Source organism: Macaca nemestrina, chromosome 20 (genome assembly GCF_043159975.1).
Source record: "Macaca nemestrina isolate mMacNem1 chromosome 20, mMacNem.hap1, whole genome shotgun sequence".
NCBI lineage: Eukaryota > Metazoa > Chordata > Mammalia > Primates > Cercopithecidae > Macaca > Macaca nemestrina.
In genome coordinates, this window is record NC_092144.1 from 16,486,358 (window position 1) to 16,501,672 (window position 15,315).

Below are 15,315 nucleotides of genomic sequence, written 5' to 3' on the forward strand. Positions count from 1 at the left end.
TCACTCCAGGATAGTTTATGACATGCCACAGCGGTCTGGCATGTCCAGACATGGCTGGGTAAGGGGCCTACAGAACGGTATCCCCAAGCTGGGGAGGCGGGAGGGGCGGCCTGGGTTTCCCCAGGGCCCTTGCAGTGGCTTCGAGCACCGCCACCTCCTCAGCCTGCTGAGCCTCCATGAGTGCCATCTGCTGCTCCAACTTCCGGCATTGCTCTTCCTGCTTCCGGTGGGCTCCTCGCAAGGCCAGGACCAGGGCGCTGGAAGGGGTGGGTGGCTGGGTCAAGAAATAGCCCCCGACTCCACCCAAGGCAGGGGCCATGTACTCCCACTCCCAGAATGGGGGCTTTTTCACATTGGGTCTCCCAGGGTCCCAGCTAACTGGTCTTTTTGTTGTTGTTGTTGTTTGAGACAGAATTTCGCTCTTGTCGCCCAGGCTGGAGTGCAATGGTAAGATCTCCCCTCACTACAACCTCTGCCTCCTGGGTTCAAGCACTGCTCCTGCCTCAGCCTCCCAAGTAGCTGGGATTACAGGTACCCGCCACCATGCCCAGCTAATTTTTTTGTATTTTTTAATAGAGACAGGGTTTCACCATGTTGCCTAGGCTGGTCTTGAACTCCTGACCTCAGGTGATCCGCCTGCCTTGGCCTCCCAAAGTGCTGGGATTACAAGTGTGAGCCACTGTGCCCAGCCTGTTTTTTCTTGTTGTTGTTTTTTTGAGACGGAGTTTTGCTCTTGTTGCCCAGGCTGGAGTGCAATGACCTGATCTTGGCTCACTGCAACCTCTGTCTCCCGGGTTTAAGCGATTCTCCTGCCTCAGCCTACCAAGTAGCTGGGATTACAGGCATGCGCCACCACGCCTGGCTAATTTTGTATTTTTAGTAGAGATGGGGTTTCTCCATGTTGGTCAGGCTGGTCTCGAACTCCCGGCCTCAGGTGATCTGCCCGCCTTGGCCTCCCAAAGTGCTGGGATTTCAGGCATGAGCCACTGTGCCTGGCCCAGCCTGTTGTTTCTTTTTTTGAGAAAAAGTCTTGCTCTGTCGCTCAAGCTGGAGTGCAGTGGTGTGATCTCTGCTCACCGCTACCTCCAACTCCTGGGTTTAAGCAATTCTCCTTTCTTCCAAGTAGCTGGAATTACAGGCATGTGCCAAGATGCCCAGCTAATTTTTGTACTTTTAGTAGAGATGGGGTTTCACCACATTGGCCAGGCTGGTCTCAAACTCCTGACCTCAGGTGATCTGCCAGCCTCAGCCTCCCAACATGGGATTACAGGTATGAGCCACTGTGCCTGGCCTTTATTGCCTATTTTGGGGCAGCGGGGAAGGCTAAGGCCCAGAGAAAGCCAGGGATACTTCTGAGATCCTGGTGGGGGATGGTGCCAGGGGGATTGGAGGGATGCAGAACAGGGGTCCCACCTGTGGGCTTTGCATAAATCCCTGTTCAGCTCGGCACTCTGAGACCGTCTGGCTCGCCCCTTCTGAGCCACCCGTTCCAGCTCCCTGCGCAGAGACTGCAGCTGCTCCCGCAGGTCCAGCGTCCTGTTGCGAAGGGGAAGAGGAGGGCTCACAGCCCTAGCCCATCCTATTTCCCACGTCTCCTCCTACCCACCTGCCCACAGTATTGTCATGTAAACACACCTGTACACAGGGGTACACCTTAGCTTCTGCTGCAGACAGCCCCCCCGGGGGCTGTCACATAGGCTGCCCATCCCCACCCAGCCACACACCTGGTGAGCGATGCTGCCAGTTCCTGGGCTAACTTCTCTGGGTCCCAGGCCCTGCCCACCTGGCCACCATCAATGCCACTGGTGCCACCAGGGACAGCAGGAAGGCCCTAAGGGAGAGAGAAGACAAGAAAGTGACATTAACCTGGGCCAAGTCCGTGCTTGGCCCTCACTGGACATTGAAGCTGCCCAGACAGTGGCAGCTGCTGTGCTCTCAGAGACCCCCGTCTGGTTCCATACCCCAATAAGAGCGAAATTACACTCTGATAAGGGAAATATCTTATTTAATTTAAAAAAAAAAATTTTTTTTTTTTTTTGAGACAGAGTCTCACTCTGCCACCCAGGCTGGGGTACAGTGGCACGATCTTGGCTGACAGCAACTTCTGCCTCCCAGGTTCAAGCGATTCTCCTGCCTCAGCCTTTCAAGTAGTTGGCATTACAGACATATGCCACCAGACCTGGCTACTGTTTGTATTTTTAGTAGAGACGGGGTTTCACTATGTTGGCCAGGCTGGTCTCGAACCTCATCTCTAAAAATAAAATTTAGGGGCCAGGTGTGGTAGCTCACGCCTGTAATCCCAGAACTTTGGGAGGCCGAGACGGGTGGATCACTTGAAGTCAGGAGTTCAAGACCAGCCTGGCCAACATGGGCACAGGGTGGCCAACTCTGTCTCTACTAAATATACAAAAATTAGCTTGGCATGGTGGCAGACCCCTGTAATCCCGGCTACTCAGGAGGCTAAGACAGGAGAATCGCTTGAACTTGGGAGGCGGAGGTTGCAGTGAGCCGAGATTGTGCCACTGCACTCCAGCCTGGGCAACAGAGCGACACTCCGTCTCTAAATAAATAAATAAATATTTGGGCACGGTGGCAGACGCCTTTAATCCCGGCTACTTGGGAGGCTGAGGCAGGAGAATTGCTTGAATCCGGGAGGCGGAGGCTGCAGTGAGCTAAGACTGCACTATCGCACTCCAGCCTGGGCGACAAGAGCAAAACTCTATCTCAAAAAATAAATAAATAGAGATAGATGAGGTCTCGCTCTGTGGCCCAGGCTGGAGTGAAATGACGTAATTGTGGCTCGCTGAAGCCTCCAACTCCTGGGTTCAAGTGATTCTCCCACCTCAGCCTCCCCAGTAGCTGGGACCACCCTGCCTGGGTAACCTGATAAGGGTAATAAATAACAGGAAACCTCATCTGAAGTCACTCCAGGAGGGCTTCCTTGAGGAGCTGATGTCTAAGCTGAGATCTACAGGAGGTCAAGGACTTTATGACACAGAGAGAAGTTCCTGGCAGGGACACAGAATGTACAAAGGCTTGGAGGTGGGAGAGATGATTCAAAGAGCTGCGTTAAGGACAGGCGCAGCGACTCATGCCTGTAATCTCAGCACTTTGGGAGGCGGAGGCAGGCGAAACATTTGAGGCCAGGAGTTCGAGACCAGCCTGGCCAACATGGTGAAACTGCATCTCTACAAAACATACAAAAATTAGCTAGATGTGGTGGTGTGTGTCTGTAATGCCAGCTACTCAGGAGGCTGAGACAGGAGAATCACTTGAACCTGGGAGGCGTAGGTTGCGGTGAGCAGAGATAGCAACATTGTATTCCAGCCTAGGCAACAAGAGCAAACCTCCCTCTCAAAAAAAAAAAAAAAAAAAAAGGGGGGTCTGTGATTGACAAGGGCTATGTTCTCATTAGTAAGCTACTACCCCTACCAGGTTCAGGCAGGGCGGCTCACCTGATACCACTCTTCCTCGTCCCCACTGCTGCCACCTCCGCTGCTATGTCCACCACTGCTGTTTGCCCCACCAGTCCGGAGCTCCGCCCGTTCCCACTGCAGCTGCTCCAGCAGGAGCACGTGAGCTGGACCCAGAGCTCGGAGGGCAGCCTCCCGCAGCTCTAGACCCCGCTTCTCACGCCGCACCAGCTGCAGCCGAAGCATCAGGTCCGTCAGGGCCTCCTGCGGGACCAAGGAGAGGGGAGAGAATTTCTGCTTCTACCGTCAACTGCAGGGAAACTGAGGCCCCAAGAGGCACCCACTGAGGCCTATTCAGACAAAAACTGTGACCTTTGGCTGGGCACGGTGGCTCATGCCTGTAATCCTAGCACTTTGGGAGGCCGAAGTGGGTGGATTACCTGAGGTCAGGAGTTCGAGACCAGCCTGGCCAACATGGCGAAACCCCATCTCCACAGAAAATACAAAAAATAGCCGGGTGTGGTGGTGCACAACTGTAATCTCAGCTACTCAGGAGGCTGAGGCAGGAGAATCACTTGAACCCGGTGGGGGCAGAGGCTGCAGTGAGCCGAGATAGCGCCACAGCACTTCAGCCTGGGTGAGAGCAAGACTCAAAAAAAAAAAAAAAAAAAAACAAACTAGGACCTTCACCATGTTCTTTTTTTTTTTTTTTTTTTTGGTGAGACGGGGTCTCGCTCTGTCACCCAGGCTGGAGTGCAGTGGCCGGATCTCAGCTCACTGCAAGCTCCGCCTCCCGGGTTTATGCCATTCTCCTGCCTCAGCCTCCCGAGTAGCTGGGACTACAGGCGCCCACCACCTCGCCCGGCTAGTTTTTTGTATTTTGTAGTAGAGACGGGGTTTCACCGGGTTCGCCAGGATCACCATGTTCTTGTGAGGTGGAAATATCTTCCTCCCATAAAAACCACAGCTGTGGCCAGGCGCGGTGGCTCAAGCCTGTAATCCCAGCACTTTGGGAGGCCGAGATGGGCGGATCACAAGGTCAGGAGATCGAGACCATCCTGGCTAACACGGTGAAACCCCGTCTCTACTAAAAAATACAAAAAAACAAAACAAAACAAAACAAAACAAAACAAAAGTAGCCGGGCGAGGTGGCGGGCTACTGTAGTCCCAGCTACTCGGGAGGCTGAGGCAGGAGAATGGCGTGAACCCGGGAGGTGGAACTTGCAGTGAGCTGAGATCCGGCCACTGCACTCCAGCCCGGGCGACAGAGCGAGACTCCGTCTCAAAAAAAAAAAAAAAAAACCACAGCTGTAGAAATGGCATTTCCTAGAGGGCAAGTAGCTTACATAGGTCATAGAGCAGTTCTGTCAAAGCTTCTGGAGTTTGTCCAGCTTCAGAACCTCAAGGTTTTCATGCCAAGCTACAAACCCAAGACTGTGTTCTTTGCTCCCATCTCTTCCCATACGAAGGGCATTTTGGAGAGCCAGATTTGTAGTCTATTGAGACACTGAACCCCAGAAGACAAACTCCTATTAATCCCTCAAAACCCCAGTTCCAATTCTCCTTCACAATGCCTGCACCCAGCCCAGGAGAATTCTCCTTTGCTCCTTGATCCCCCAACCTCAGTAAAGGATTTTGTCCCATCAAGAAAAACTGACAGTGACCACAGCCCATTTGTACCCTTGTGGCCACCAGGTCCTGCTGAATTTGTGTCTTCTCCAGTCGGGGAAGAGCTGGGCCAGACTGGGTCCCCAGAATGGCCTGTACCATGGCTTCTGCACGGGGCACAGTGGGCATGGGTGCCAAGGTGGGGCCAGGCTCTGAGAGAATCTTCACTAGAGAACGGCGCTCCTGGAGACGCTGGACATAGCTTCGGAGCTGGAAAGCCACTTCCTGTGGTGTGGGCTTATCCACACTGCTGCCCTCAGGGCTACAGAAAACAGAAGATGTGCCTATGTTAACACCGGCAGGCATAGGTGGGTTAACTTCATGCCAATCCTGGTAGGGTCCATCATCTTCCATCTCACTGGCCACGACGGAGTCTTTGCCATCTGTGGTGGCCCCTGTCACACCAACGTACCCCACTAGGCACCATCTTCCATCAAGACCACATTTTGGTCAGGTGTAGTGATGCACGCCTGTAACCCCAGCACTTTGGGAGGCTGAGGCGGGAGGATTGCTTGAAGCCAGAAGTTTGAGAGCAGCATAGGCAACAGAGTGAGAATCCGTCTTTATAAAATAATTAGCTGGGGCTGGGCACGGTGCCTCACGCCTGTAATCCCAGCACTTTGGGAGGCAGAGGCAAGTGGATCACCTGAGGTCGGGAGTTCGAGACCAGCCTGACCAATATGGAGAAACCCCATCTCTACTGAAAATTCAAAATTAGCCAGGCATGATAGTGGGAGCCTGTAATCCCACCTACTCGGGAGGCTGAGGCAGGAGAATCGCTTGAACCTGGGAGGCGGAGGTTGCAGTGAGCCGAGATCAGACTATTGGACTCCAGCCTGGGTGACAAGAGTGAAAATTCGTCTCAAAACAAAACAAAAACCAGGGTCTTGGCCGGGCGCGGTGGCTCAAGCCTGTAATCCCAGCACTTTGGGAGGCCGAGACGGGCGGATCACGAGGTCAGGAGATCGAGACCATCCTGGCTAACACGGTGAAACCCCGTCTCTACTAAAAAATACAAAAAAATAGCCGGGCGAGGTGGCGGGTGCCTGTAGTCCCAGCTACTTGGGAGGCTGAGGCAGGAGAATGGCGCAAACCCGGGAGGCGGAGCTTGCAGTGAGCTGAGATCCAGCCACTGCACTCCAGCCTGGGCGACAGAGCCAGACTCCGTCTCAAAAAAAAAAAAAAAAAAAAAAAACCAGGGTCTCACTCTGTCACCCAGGCTGGAGTGCAGTGGTGCAATCTCAGCTCACTGCAGCCTCCACCTCCCAGACTCAAGGCTTCCTCCCACCTCAGCCTCCCAAGTAGCTGGGACTACATGGGCACACCCAGCTAATTTATTTGTAGTTTTGGTAGAAAAGGACTTTTGCCATGTTACAAGGGCTGGTCTTGAACTACTGAGCTCAAGCGATCTGCCTGCCTTGGCCTCCTAAAGTGCTGGGATTACAGGCGTGAGCCACTGTGCCCGGCTGTGGGTGCCAGTTTTAACCAGTAGGCATCATTATCCATCTTCACGCCAACTGCAATATCTGTCAACCACCATGCTAACTTTGTCAAGTAGCAACAGGCCAACTGCAGTTGAGCCTCATGTCAACCAACTACAGTGTGCTCCATACCGACCTTGCTGGACACAGCCACACCAAGCCCCCAAACATGGTGAGTTCTGGGAGCCCCATTCCCCAGTCGAGACCCCACTCCTCAACCAGGCCAGTTCCCAGGGTTCCGGGGAGATACCTTGGCTGTGGATTCTGCCGTGCCCCTGCATCCATGGTGGCCTCCTCTTGTGCCAGCAGCCTCCATGCTTCCTCTTCAGCTGCTTGCAGGTCACTCGTGGGGGCTTCGTCTCCTGCTTCTGAATTGGCCTCCCGCAGAGCAAGAAGAACCCTGTATGCCTCTTCACAGTGCTCACTGTGGGACACTGGTTCTGAGTGCTTCAGGACACTCAGCTTGGCTGGGTGCAATGGCCCTCACCTGTAGTCCTAGCACTTTGGGAGGCTGAGGCGGGAGGATTACCTGAGGTCAGGAGTTCGAGACCAGCCTGACCAACATGGTGAAACCCCGTCTCTACTAAAAATACAAAGATTAGCAAGGTGTGGTGGTACGCACCTGTAGTTCCAGCTACTCAGGAGGCTGAGGCAGGAGAATCGCTTGAACCAGGGAGGTGGAGGTTGCAGTGAGCCAACAGGGCACCACTGCACTCCAGCCTGGGTGACAGAGCTAGACTCTGTCTCAAAAAAAAAGAAAGAGAGAAAAAAAAATGCTTAGCTACATCTCACTCTATAGGTGCCAGTCCCCACTTGCTCCTGAACTCCTCTTCTCCCCACTGTCCTCAACTCTGGAAGCATGTAGACTCCCTTACCAACCCTGAACTAAAATTGCCTTAAGTTAATTTCTGGGCCAGGCAAGGTGGCTCACACCTGTAATCCCAGCCCTTTGGGAGGCCGAGTCGGGCGGATCACGATGTCAGGAGTTCAAGACTAGCCTGGCCCATATGGTGAAACCCATCTCTACTAAAAATACAAAAATTAGCTGGGTATAGTGGCATACACCTGCAATCCCAGCTACTCAGGAGGCTGAGACATGAGTGTCATTTGAACCCAGGAGGCAGAGGTTGCAGTGAGCTGAGATCTCGCCACTGCATTCCAGCCTGGGTGACACAGCAAGACTCTGTCCCAAAAAAAAAAAAAAAAATTAATTTCTGAAGTGGGGAAGGTGCTCTCCAGTGAGGGTTCTGTGGATTGGGGCCATCCTCAGAAAGCCCATTCCCTCCCCAGCTGGTGACATCACTGGCAGGGTGCACTGACCTGTACTGCAAGGCCAGATGCAATGCTGTGGCCTCAGCCTCCCGCTGGCCTAGCTGCATGCTGAGGCCCTCACAGTGGCCCTTGTATCCCTGGAGCACAGCCGATAGCAGACGGTTAAAGCATTTGAGCTTCTCAATGCTCCTGTCCCCGAAGGTGGGGAAGAGGGAAAGTCAGAGGCCTTCTAAGGCAGTCAGGCCTCAATTTCCACCCTTACCCTCCCTCCTGTTGCAGCTTCAGACTCCAGGCCTTCTAACTCAGCTGGAGGAGGTGCCTGTGCCCTTATGAGCTCAGCATTTGAGTCTCTTACCCCCGGAGTTGCTCCATCTGGGCTTCCATGATGTGCATCTCAGGACTGAGGGGCTGGGTGGGAAGAGACCCAAGGATCTGGGTGCTGGAATGGCTGCGGAGGCGCCGAAGCAGGGGGTGAGCCAGGGAGAAGGAGTCCTGCCAAGAACAGGTGATGTAATTGACCCCAATTGTCACCAAGAGCCTGGGATGGTAGGCATTTTGCAACCCCAGAAGCTGTTGGATCCCATGACAAAGATTTGAGTCTCATCCCCCTGAAGACTAAGGACATCAAGACCATGGGATTGAACTTCTCACACTCACCTGAGTCTCCCAGGGTTCCCTGTCTGCCTCAGAGCTGCTAGAACCACTGCCTGAGCCACCTGCTTGGCTGTGGGAAAGACGTGGGAAGGGCTCCAGCCTCAAGAGGGAATTCTGCAACTCCTGAACCTGGGAAGGATGAGGGGGGATGTCAGGCCTAGGGGCTGAAACCAACCACCAGCCTTCCCTCCCCAAGGCCTGTTCTTGGGGAAGTGGCAGGAACCCTAGCTGGAAGGCAGGAGGCTTGGATACTTAGCCTGCCAAAAATCTCACTATCTGACCTTGGGAATGTTTGCCAGCTGCTGAGGATTTTATTTTTCCCAGCAGAAAAATGGGCCCCACTCTGGAGGAAAATGAATCCCTGGACTGGGCTCCCATAGCCCCGAATTTTCCTACCAGCCTGAGATGAGGGTTTCCCTCTCAATACTTCATTCAGCCACATGACTTTTCTATTTTTATTTTTATTTTTGAGATGGAGTCTTGCTGTGTCACCCAGGATGGAATGCAGTGGCACAGTCTCAGCTCACTGCAACCTCTGCCTCCTGGGTTCAAGTGATTCTCCTGCCTCAGCCTCCTGAGTAGCTGGGATTATAGGCATCTGCCATCATGCCTGACAAATTTTTGTATTTTCAGTAGAGATGGGGTTTCACCATGTTGGCCAGGCTGGTCTCAAACTCCTGACCTCAGTTGATCACCTGCCTCAGCCTCCCTAAGTGCTGGGATTACAGGCATGAGCCACTGCACCCGGCAGCCACATGGCTTTAAATGCCACCTACATGCTAAGGATGCTCAAGTGTCTCCCTCCTGCCCTGCTGTCTCCCCTGAGCCCTGGACTCAGACATACAGCTGCTCCCTTGAGGACCCCACATGGATGTCTCATGGGCACTGGAGCTTATCAAGGGCTAAAGAGATCTGGTCACCACCAGCCAAACCTGCCTACCCTGTAGCTCCTCCATCTCTCCCTTCTAGTGCTTCAGGTCCCAAAGCCTGAAGTTCTCTCTAGCCTTCATGCTCACACCTGTCAGTTCCATCTTCCACATCACCCAGAATCCGTCCACATCACCCAGAATCCGTCCGCATCTCTCCGCCTCCACAACCTCCACCATCCTGCGTGTCTGGACCAGTGAAGTCACCTCCTGGCTCTCCAAGAGTCCACCCTCACCCTCTCAGACTGTTCCTACCTCTGCCACCAGAGGGCGCCTCTGAACACCTGCGTCGAGCACGGCCTCCTCTGCTCAGAACCCTCCGGGGCTCTCACCTTAATCAGAGCAAAGCCCAAGTGAAGTGCCTCCTTGCAGCCCACGAGGCCCTGCGCCATCTGCATTTGTCCTCCCTCTGTTCTGGCTCCCCACACTCTCCCTGTTACGCCCTGTGTTCCAGCCACACTGGCGTCCTTCGGGTTCCTTGAACAGGCTAGTCATGCTGCCACCCCAGGGCCTGATCTCACCACCCTCAGTTTTCTTTCTTTTTCTTTTCTTTTCTTTTTTTTTTTTTTTTTTTTTTTTTTTTTTTTTTTGAGAGTTTTCCTCTGTCGCTCAGGCTGGAGTGCAATGGCGGGATCTCAGCTCACTGCAACTTCCGCTTCCTGAGTTCAAGCAATTCTCCTGCCTCAGCCTCCCGAGTAGCTGGGACTGGGACTACCAGTGCATGCCAGCACACCCGACTAAATTTTTTTGTATTTTTAGTAGAGATGGGGTTTCACCGTGTTAGCCAGCATGGTCTCGATCTGCTGACCTTGTGATCTGCCCACCTCGGCCTCCCAAAGTGTTGGGATTACAGGCGTGAGCCACCGTGCCTGGCTTTTTTTTTTTTTTTTTTTTTGAGACAGTCTCTCTCCGTCACCCAGGCTGGAGTGCAGTGGTGCGATCTCGGCTCACTGCAAGCTCTGCCTCCTAGGATCAGGCGATTCTTGTGCCTTAGCCTCCCTGGTAGCTGCAGAATTGTGTCAAGCAATTCTCCTGCCTCAGCCTCCTGAGTAGCTGGGATTACAGGCACGTGCCACCACACCTGGCTAATTTTTGTATTTTTAGTAAAGACAGGGTTTCACCATATTGGTCAGGCTGGTCTCTAACTCCTGGCCTCAAGGGATCCACCCACCTTGGCCTCCCACAGTGCTGGTGTAGATTACAGGCATGAGCCACCGCACCCAGCCAATCTGGCTGATTTTTTTTTTTTTTTTTTTTAGACAGAGTCTCACTCTGTTCCCCAGACTGGAGTACATTGATGTGATCTCAGCTCACTGCCACCTCCATCACCCGGGTTCAAGTGATTCTCCTGCCTCAGCCTCCTGAGTAGCTGGGATTATAGGCATATGCCACCACACCTGGCTTTTATTTATTTATTTATTTTTATTTTTAGTAGAGATGGGGTTTCACCATGTTGGCCAAGCTGGTCTTGAACTCCTGACTTTGTGATACGCCCACCTCAGCCTCCCAAAGTGCTGGGATTACAGGTGTGAGCCACCGTGCCTGGCCAACCTGGCTGATTTTTATTTTTTTTTTTTTGCAGAGGTAAGGGTCTTGCTGTGTTGCCCAGGCTGGTCTTGAACTCCTGGCCTCAAAGGATCCTCCTGCCTCCATCTCCCAAAGTGCTGGGATTATAGGCGTGAGCCACCACACCCAGCCTCAAAAGGTTTTTGGAATGAACAGATGAATGAATATTGCCTACATCGGGCCTGCCTCCTCCCTCAGACAGAGAGCCACATAGGACTCAGGATGGCCCCACTCACCTCTTTCTGCAGTGTCTCCTTCTCAGCTCGGATGGCCTCCAGGGAGGCCTGCGTGCGGACCAGCTCATCCTCTCGGCTACTCAGGGCCAGCCGGAGCCAGGCATTCCTCTCAGCCAGGCGAGCTGCCTCTCGCTGGCTGCTCCCTGCCCCTTCCTGCTTCCCAAGGGGACCTGGTCCCCCTTTGCTTGTGTCTTCCAACTCCATTGGCCCAGGATGGCTGGGGGGCCGGTGGCGCCAGGCTGCAGCCGCTGCCTCCAGGGAGCTCAGAGCGTGCTGGAGGGTCTGAAACACATCAGGGGCCCCAATCCCAGGGGGCACAGTCTCCTTGTACTGTAGGGCTGCTTCTGGGGCCTGGTAGGCTTCCACTGCAGGTTTGTGGGGCACCTCGGGGGCTGAGGCCAGTCCCCTGCCAGAGCCCCCATCCGTCTTCTTGTCGGTCCTGTGGACACCAACTCAGGCACTTGAGTCGCTCCATGCTGGGCAGGGAATTCTTTTTTATTTTTTGAGACAGAATCTCACTCTGTTGCCCAGGCTGGAGTGCAGTGGTGCGATCTCAGCTCACTGCAACCTCCACCTCCTGGGTTCAAGTGATTCTCCTGCCTCAGTCCCCCAAGTAGCTGGGATTACAGGTGCCCACCACCACGCCCGGCTAATTTTTGTATTTTTAGTAGAGACAGGGTTTCACCATGTTGGCCAGGCTGATGTCAAACTCCTGACCTCAGGTGATTCGCCCGACTTGGCCTCCCAAAGTTCTGCGATAACAGGCATGGGCCACAACGCTCAGCCCAGGGCAGGGAATTCTTAGGGCTTAAACTTCATGGTCTTCGGGAGGTGTGAGCGGGGCAGAGTTGGCAAGAGCTGTGTGTTCTGGGACTTGCATCCCAGGGAGAGACTGGGAGGCTGGGAATTCAGGGAAGAGGCTGGACAGAGGTGGTGGAGAAGTTGGAGGGGAGACCTGGGGCTACGAAGCAGAGTGAATAGTAAGTTGGACTGTGACGGGCACTGGGAAAGTCCTGAAGGTGAGAGACAGAAGATTCTGGAAATGGGGTCTTCTGGGGCAGCGACTCACACTTGTAATCCCAGCACTTTCGGAGGCCGAAGTGGGGGGATCACCTGAGGTCAGGAGTTCAAGACCAGCCTGGCTAACGTGGCAAGACCCTGTCTCACTAAAAATACAAAAATTAGCTGGGTGTGGTGGCACACACCTGTAATCCCAGCTACTCGGGAAGCTGAGGCTCCCTCTTGAACCCAGGAGGCAGAGGTTGCTGTGAGTGGAGATTGTGCCACTGCACTGCAGCCTGGGTGACAGAGCAAGACTCAAAAAAAAGAAAAGAAAGTCAGGCTGAAGGCAACAGGGAGCTATGGTAGGTGTGTGAGCAGAGAGGGCACATCAGCAGATCTGCAGATGGCAAAGATGCATGTGGACTGGAGTGAAGGGCACAGACCAAGGGGGTCTTACCTGCTTCCTAGGCCTTGGCCACTGACCTCCTCCATGGGGCCCAGCTGTTCCAGCCCGGAGCTCACAGGAGGTGGGGCAAAGCTGAGCTTGGAGCTCCCACTGGCTGCCTCAATCTCCTCTGAACTCTCAGCCACAGGGTCCAGTTCACCCTGCAAATGACCCCCGTGGCCCCGCTCTGAGCCAGGCAGGACGGGACCTTGGGGTCCCCAGGAGCTGGGTGTGGAGGGGAGAGGGCGACACTTACGGGTGGAGCATGCCTCCCTCGCCGGCTTCGGGGCCGCGTGGCCCGGGCACTCATTGCTGTCCAGAAGCCAGTGCTCTCTGAATGCTTCTCCTTCGTCAACCCCTAAAACCACAGCCTGCCATGACCTCTTGCCTTTGTTGTCCTGGACAAGGGACAACCTCAATTTCCTCTGCTGTGAAATGGGACATTGACTACCCCTCAGGAAGGGATTTTGTGATCAATGTTGATTGGGCACATTTGAATGCCTCCCTGGACAGGCAGCTCACTACCTAACAAGGTTGTCTGGATCTCCCCCTTCTTCTCTGCCTTCTTTACCTTCACTACGTCTTTGTCCCCTTCCCTCCTCTCTTTGAGCCTGGAAATGCAATCTCAATAATTCCCTCTCCTCCGCGGCCCTCCTAAATGACGGATTCAGCTCTCTCTACCTCTCTGATCTTCTGGGGGTAACTTGATCAGAGGCCTGAGTCCCTGGACACCGTCTTGGGGTCACTCTGGCCACTGCCTGGTCAGGCCTGGGCTGGCCAAGCCTGGCCTGGGAGGGACCAGGAAACAGGAAACCCCCTCCCCTGGTCATGTGACTTGTTATTGTGTTGTTTCCTTTTTGAGGACAGCAGCTTCCTGCAGCCCTAGCGGGGCACACATACCTGACTCCCAAGGTTTCAGCCCCTCCTCGTCTCAGCCTCCAAGCCTATGGCCCTTCTAGCTCTGACTCTTGGATTTTATTTCTCAAGATCTAGAATGGGCCGAGCACCATGGCTCACGCCTGTAATCCCAGGACTCTGGGAAGCTGAGGAAGGCAGATCGCTTGAGCCCAAGAGTTTAAGACAAGCCTGGGCAACATGGCAAGACCCCCGTCTCTACATAAAATATAAAAATTAGCCAGGAGGCCGGGCGCGGTGGCTCAAGCCTGTAATCCCAGCACTTTGGGAGGCCAAGACGGGCGGATCACGAGGTCAGGAGATCGAGACCATCCTGGCTAACGCGGTGAAACCCCGTCTCTACTAAAAATACAAAAAAAAAACTAGCCAGGCGAGGTGGCGGGCGCCTGTAGTCCCAGCTACTCAGGAGGCTGAGACAGGAGAATGGCGTAAACCCAGGAAGCGGAGCTTGCAGTGAGCTGAGATCCGGCCACTGCACTCCAGCCCGGGTGACACAGTGAGACTCCATCTCAAAAAAAAAAAAAAAAAAAATTAGCCAGGAGTGGTGGCATATGCCTGTAGTCCCAGCTACTCAGGAGGCTGAGGTGGGAGGATTGCTTAACACCTGGAAGTTGAGGCTGCAGTGAGCCATGGTCACGCCACTGCACTCCAGTCTGGGTAACAAGGCAACACCCTGTCTCAAAAAGAAAGAAAAAAAAAAAAGAGCTAGAATGTTCCCCTGAGCTGATATGGCTTTTATTTGGCTCCCCTGTGAACTCTTCTTCTCTGCCTGTCTCTTCACTGTGAGCTGACAGTTCTCTTCTCGCTCTGTCGCCCAGGCTGGAGTGCAGTGGTGCGATATTGGCTCACTGCAACCTTTGCCTCCCGGGTTCATACCATTCTCCTGCCTCAGCTTCCCGAGTAGCTGGGACTACAGGCACCCGCCACCACGCCCACCTAATTTTTTTGTATTTTTAGTAGAGACGGGGTTTCGCCGTGTTAGCTACGATGGTCTCGATCTTCTGACCTCGTGATCCACCTGCCTCGGCCTCCCAAAGTGCTGGGATTACAGGCGTGAGCCACCACGCCCAACCTTCTTTTTTTTTTTTTTTTTTTTTTTTTTGAGATGGAGTCTCGCTCTGTCGCCCAGGTTGGAGTGCAGCGGTGCGATCTCATTGCATCCTCCACCTCCTGGGTTCAAGCAATTCTCCTGCCTCAGCCTGCCGAGTAGCTGGGATTACAAGTGCCCACCACAACGCCTGGTTAATTTTTGTGTTTTTAGTAGAGACAGGGTTTTACCATGTTGGCCAGGCTGGTCTTGAACTCCTGACCTCAAGTAATCCGCCGGCCTTGGCCTCCCAAAGTGCTGGGATTACAGGCGTGAGCCACTGCACCCGGCTAGAGATGGGTTTTTGCCATGTTGGCCAGGCTGCTCTTAAACTCCTGAACTCAGGTGATCCACCTGCCTCACCCTCCCAAAGTGTTGGGATTACAGGCATGAGTCATCCACCCCACCAGCCCCAGAAATGTTTAAGAGCCACTTGAAGCCTCAGTTTATTTATTTATTTTATTTTTTTAGATGGAATCTTGCTCTGTCACCCAGGCTGGAGTGCAGTGGCGGGATCTCGGCTCACTGCAACCTCCACCTCCTGGGTTCAAGCGATTTTTCTGCCTCAGCCTTCCGAGTAGCTGTGATTACAGGTGTGCACCACCACACCCGGATAATTTTTTGTAATTTTAGTAGAGACGGGATTTCAC

The 15,315-nt window shown here is 53.8% G+C and overlaps 1 protein-coding gene across 4 annotated transcripts; it reads right to left on the minus strand.

Moving 5' to 3' along the window:
* On the minus strand, positions 1-13,457 carry LOC105491193 (USH1 protein network component harmonin binding protein 1). 4 transcript variants are annotated; one of them, XM_011757473.3, is made up of 13 exons: positions 13,345-13,457; positions 12,920-13,021; positions 12,676-12,824; positions 11,217-11,655; positions 8,492-8,617; positions 8,190-8,326; positions 7,883-8,023; positions 6,813-6,986; positions 5,094-5,343; positions 3,456-3,677; positions 1,725-1,831; positions 1,414-1,536; positions 1-257 (listed from the first exon to the last, which is right to left on the minus strand). In XM_011757473.3, the coding sequence occupies exons 2-13, from the start codon at positions 12,971-12,973 to the stop codon at positions 68-70; spliced, it is 2,112 nt and encodes a 703-aa protein (XP_011755775.2). In that variant the 5' UTR covers positions 12,974-13,021; positions 13,345-13,457; the 3' UTR covers positions 1-67. The 4 variants fall into 4 exon arrangements, with proteins under 4 accessions (XP_011755775.2, XP_011755712.2, XP_070943014.1 ...); XM_011757410.3 differs by having other exon boundaries at positions 13,235-13,438; XM_071086913.1 differs by lacking the exons at positions 12,920-13,021; positions 13,345-13,457 and having other exon boundaries at positions 11,217-12,374; positions 12,676-12,748.
* Between the last annotated feature and the right edge of the window lie 1,858 nt (positions 13,458-15,315).

What these genes read in the sequence shown, in the direction of transcription:
- LOC105491193 (XM_011757473.3), bottom strand. Translation starts at nt 12,973, where the DNA reads ATGAGTGCCCGGGCCACGCGGCCCCGAAGCCGGCGAGGGAGGCATGCT. An exon ending in CTGGCAGCATCGCTCACCAG is followed by an intron (nt 1,537 to 1,724) that starts GTGTGTGGCTGG and finishes CCTTCGCAACAG; the next exon opens with GACGCTGGACCTGCGGGAGC. An exon ending in GATTTATGCAAAGCCCACAG is followed by an intron (nt 258 to 1,413) that starts GTGGGACCCCTG and finishes CACCCCTTCCAG; the next exon opens with CGCCCTGGTCCTGGCCTTGC.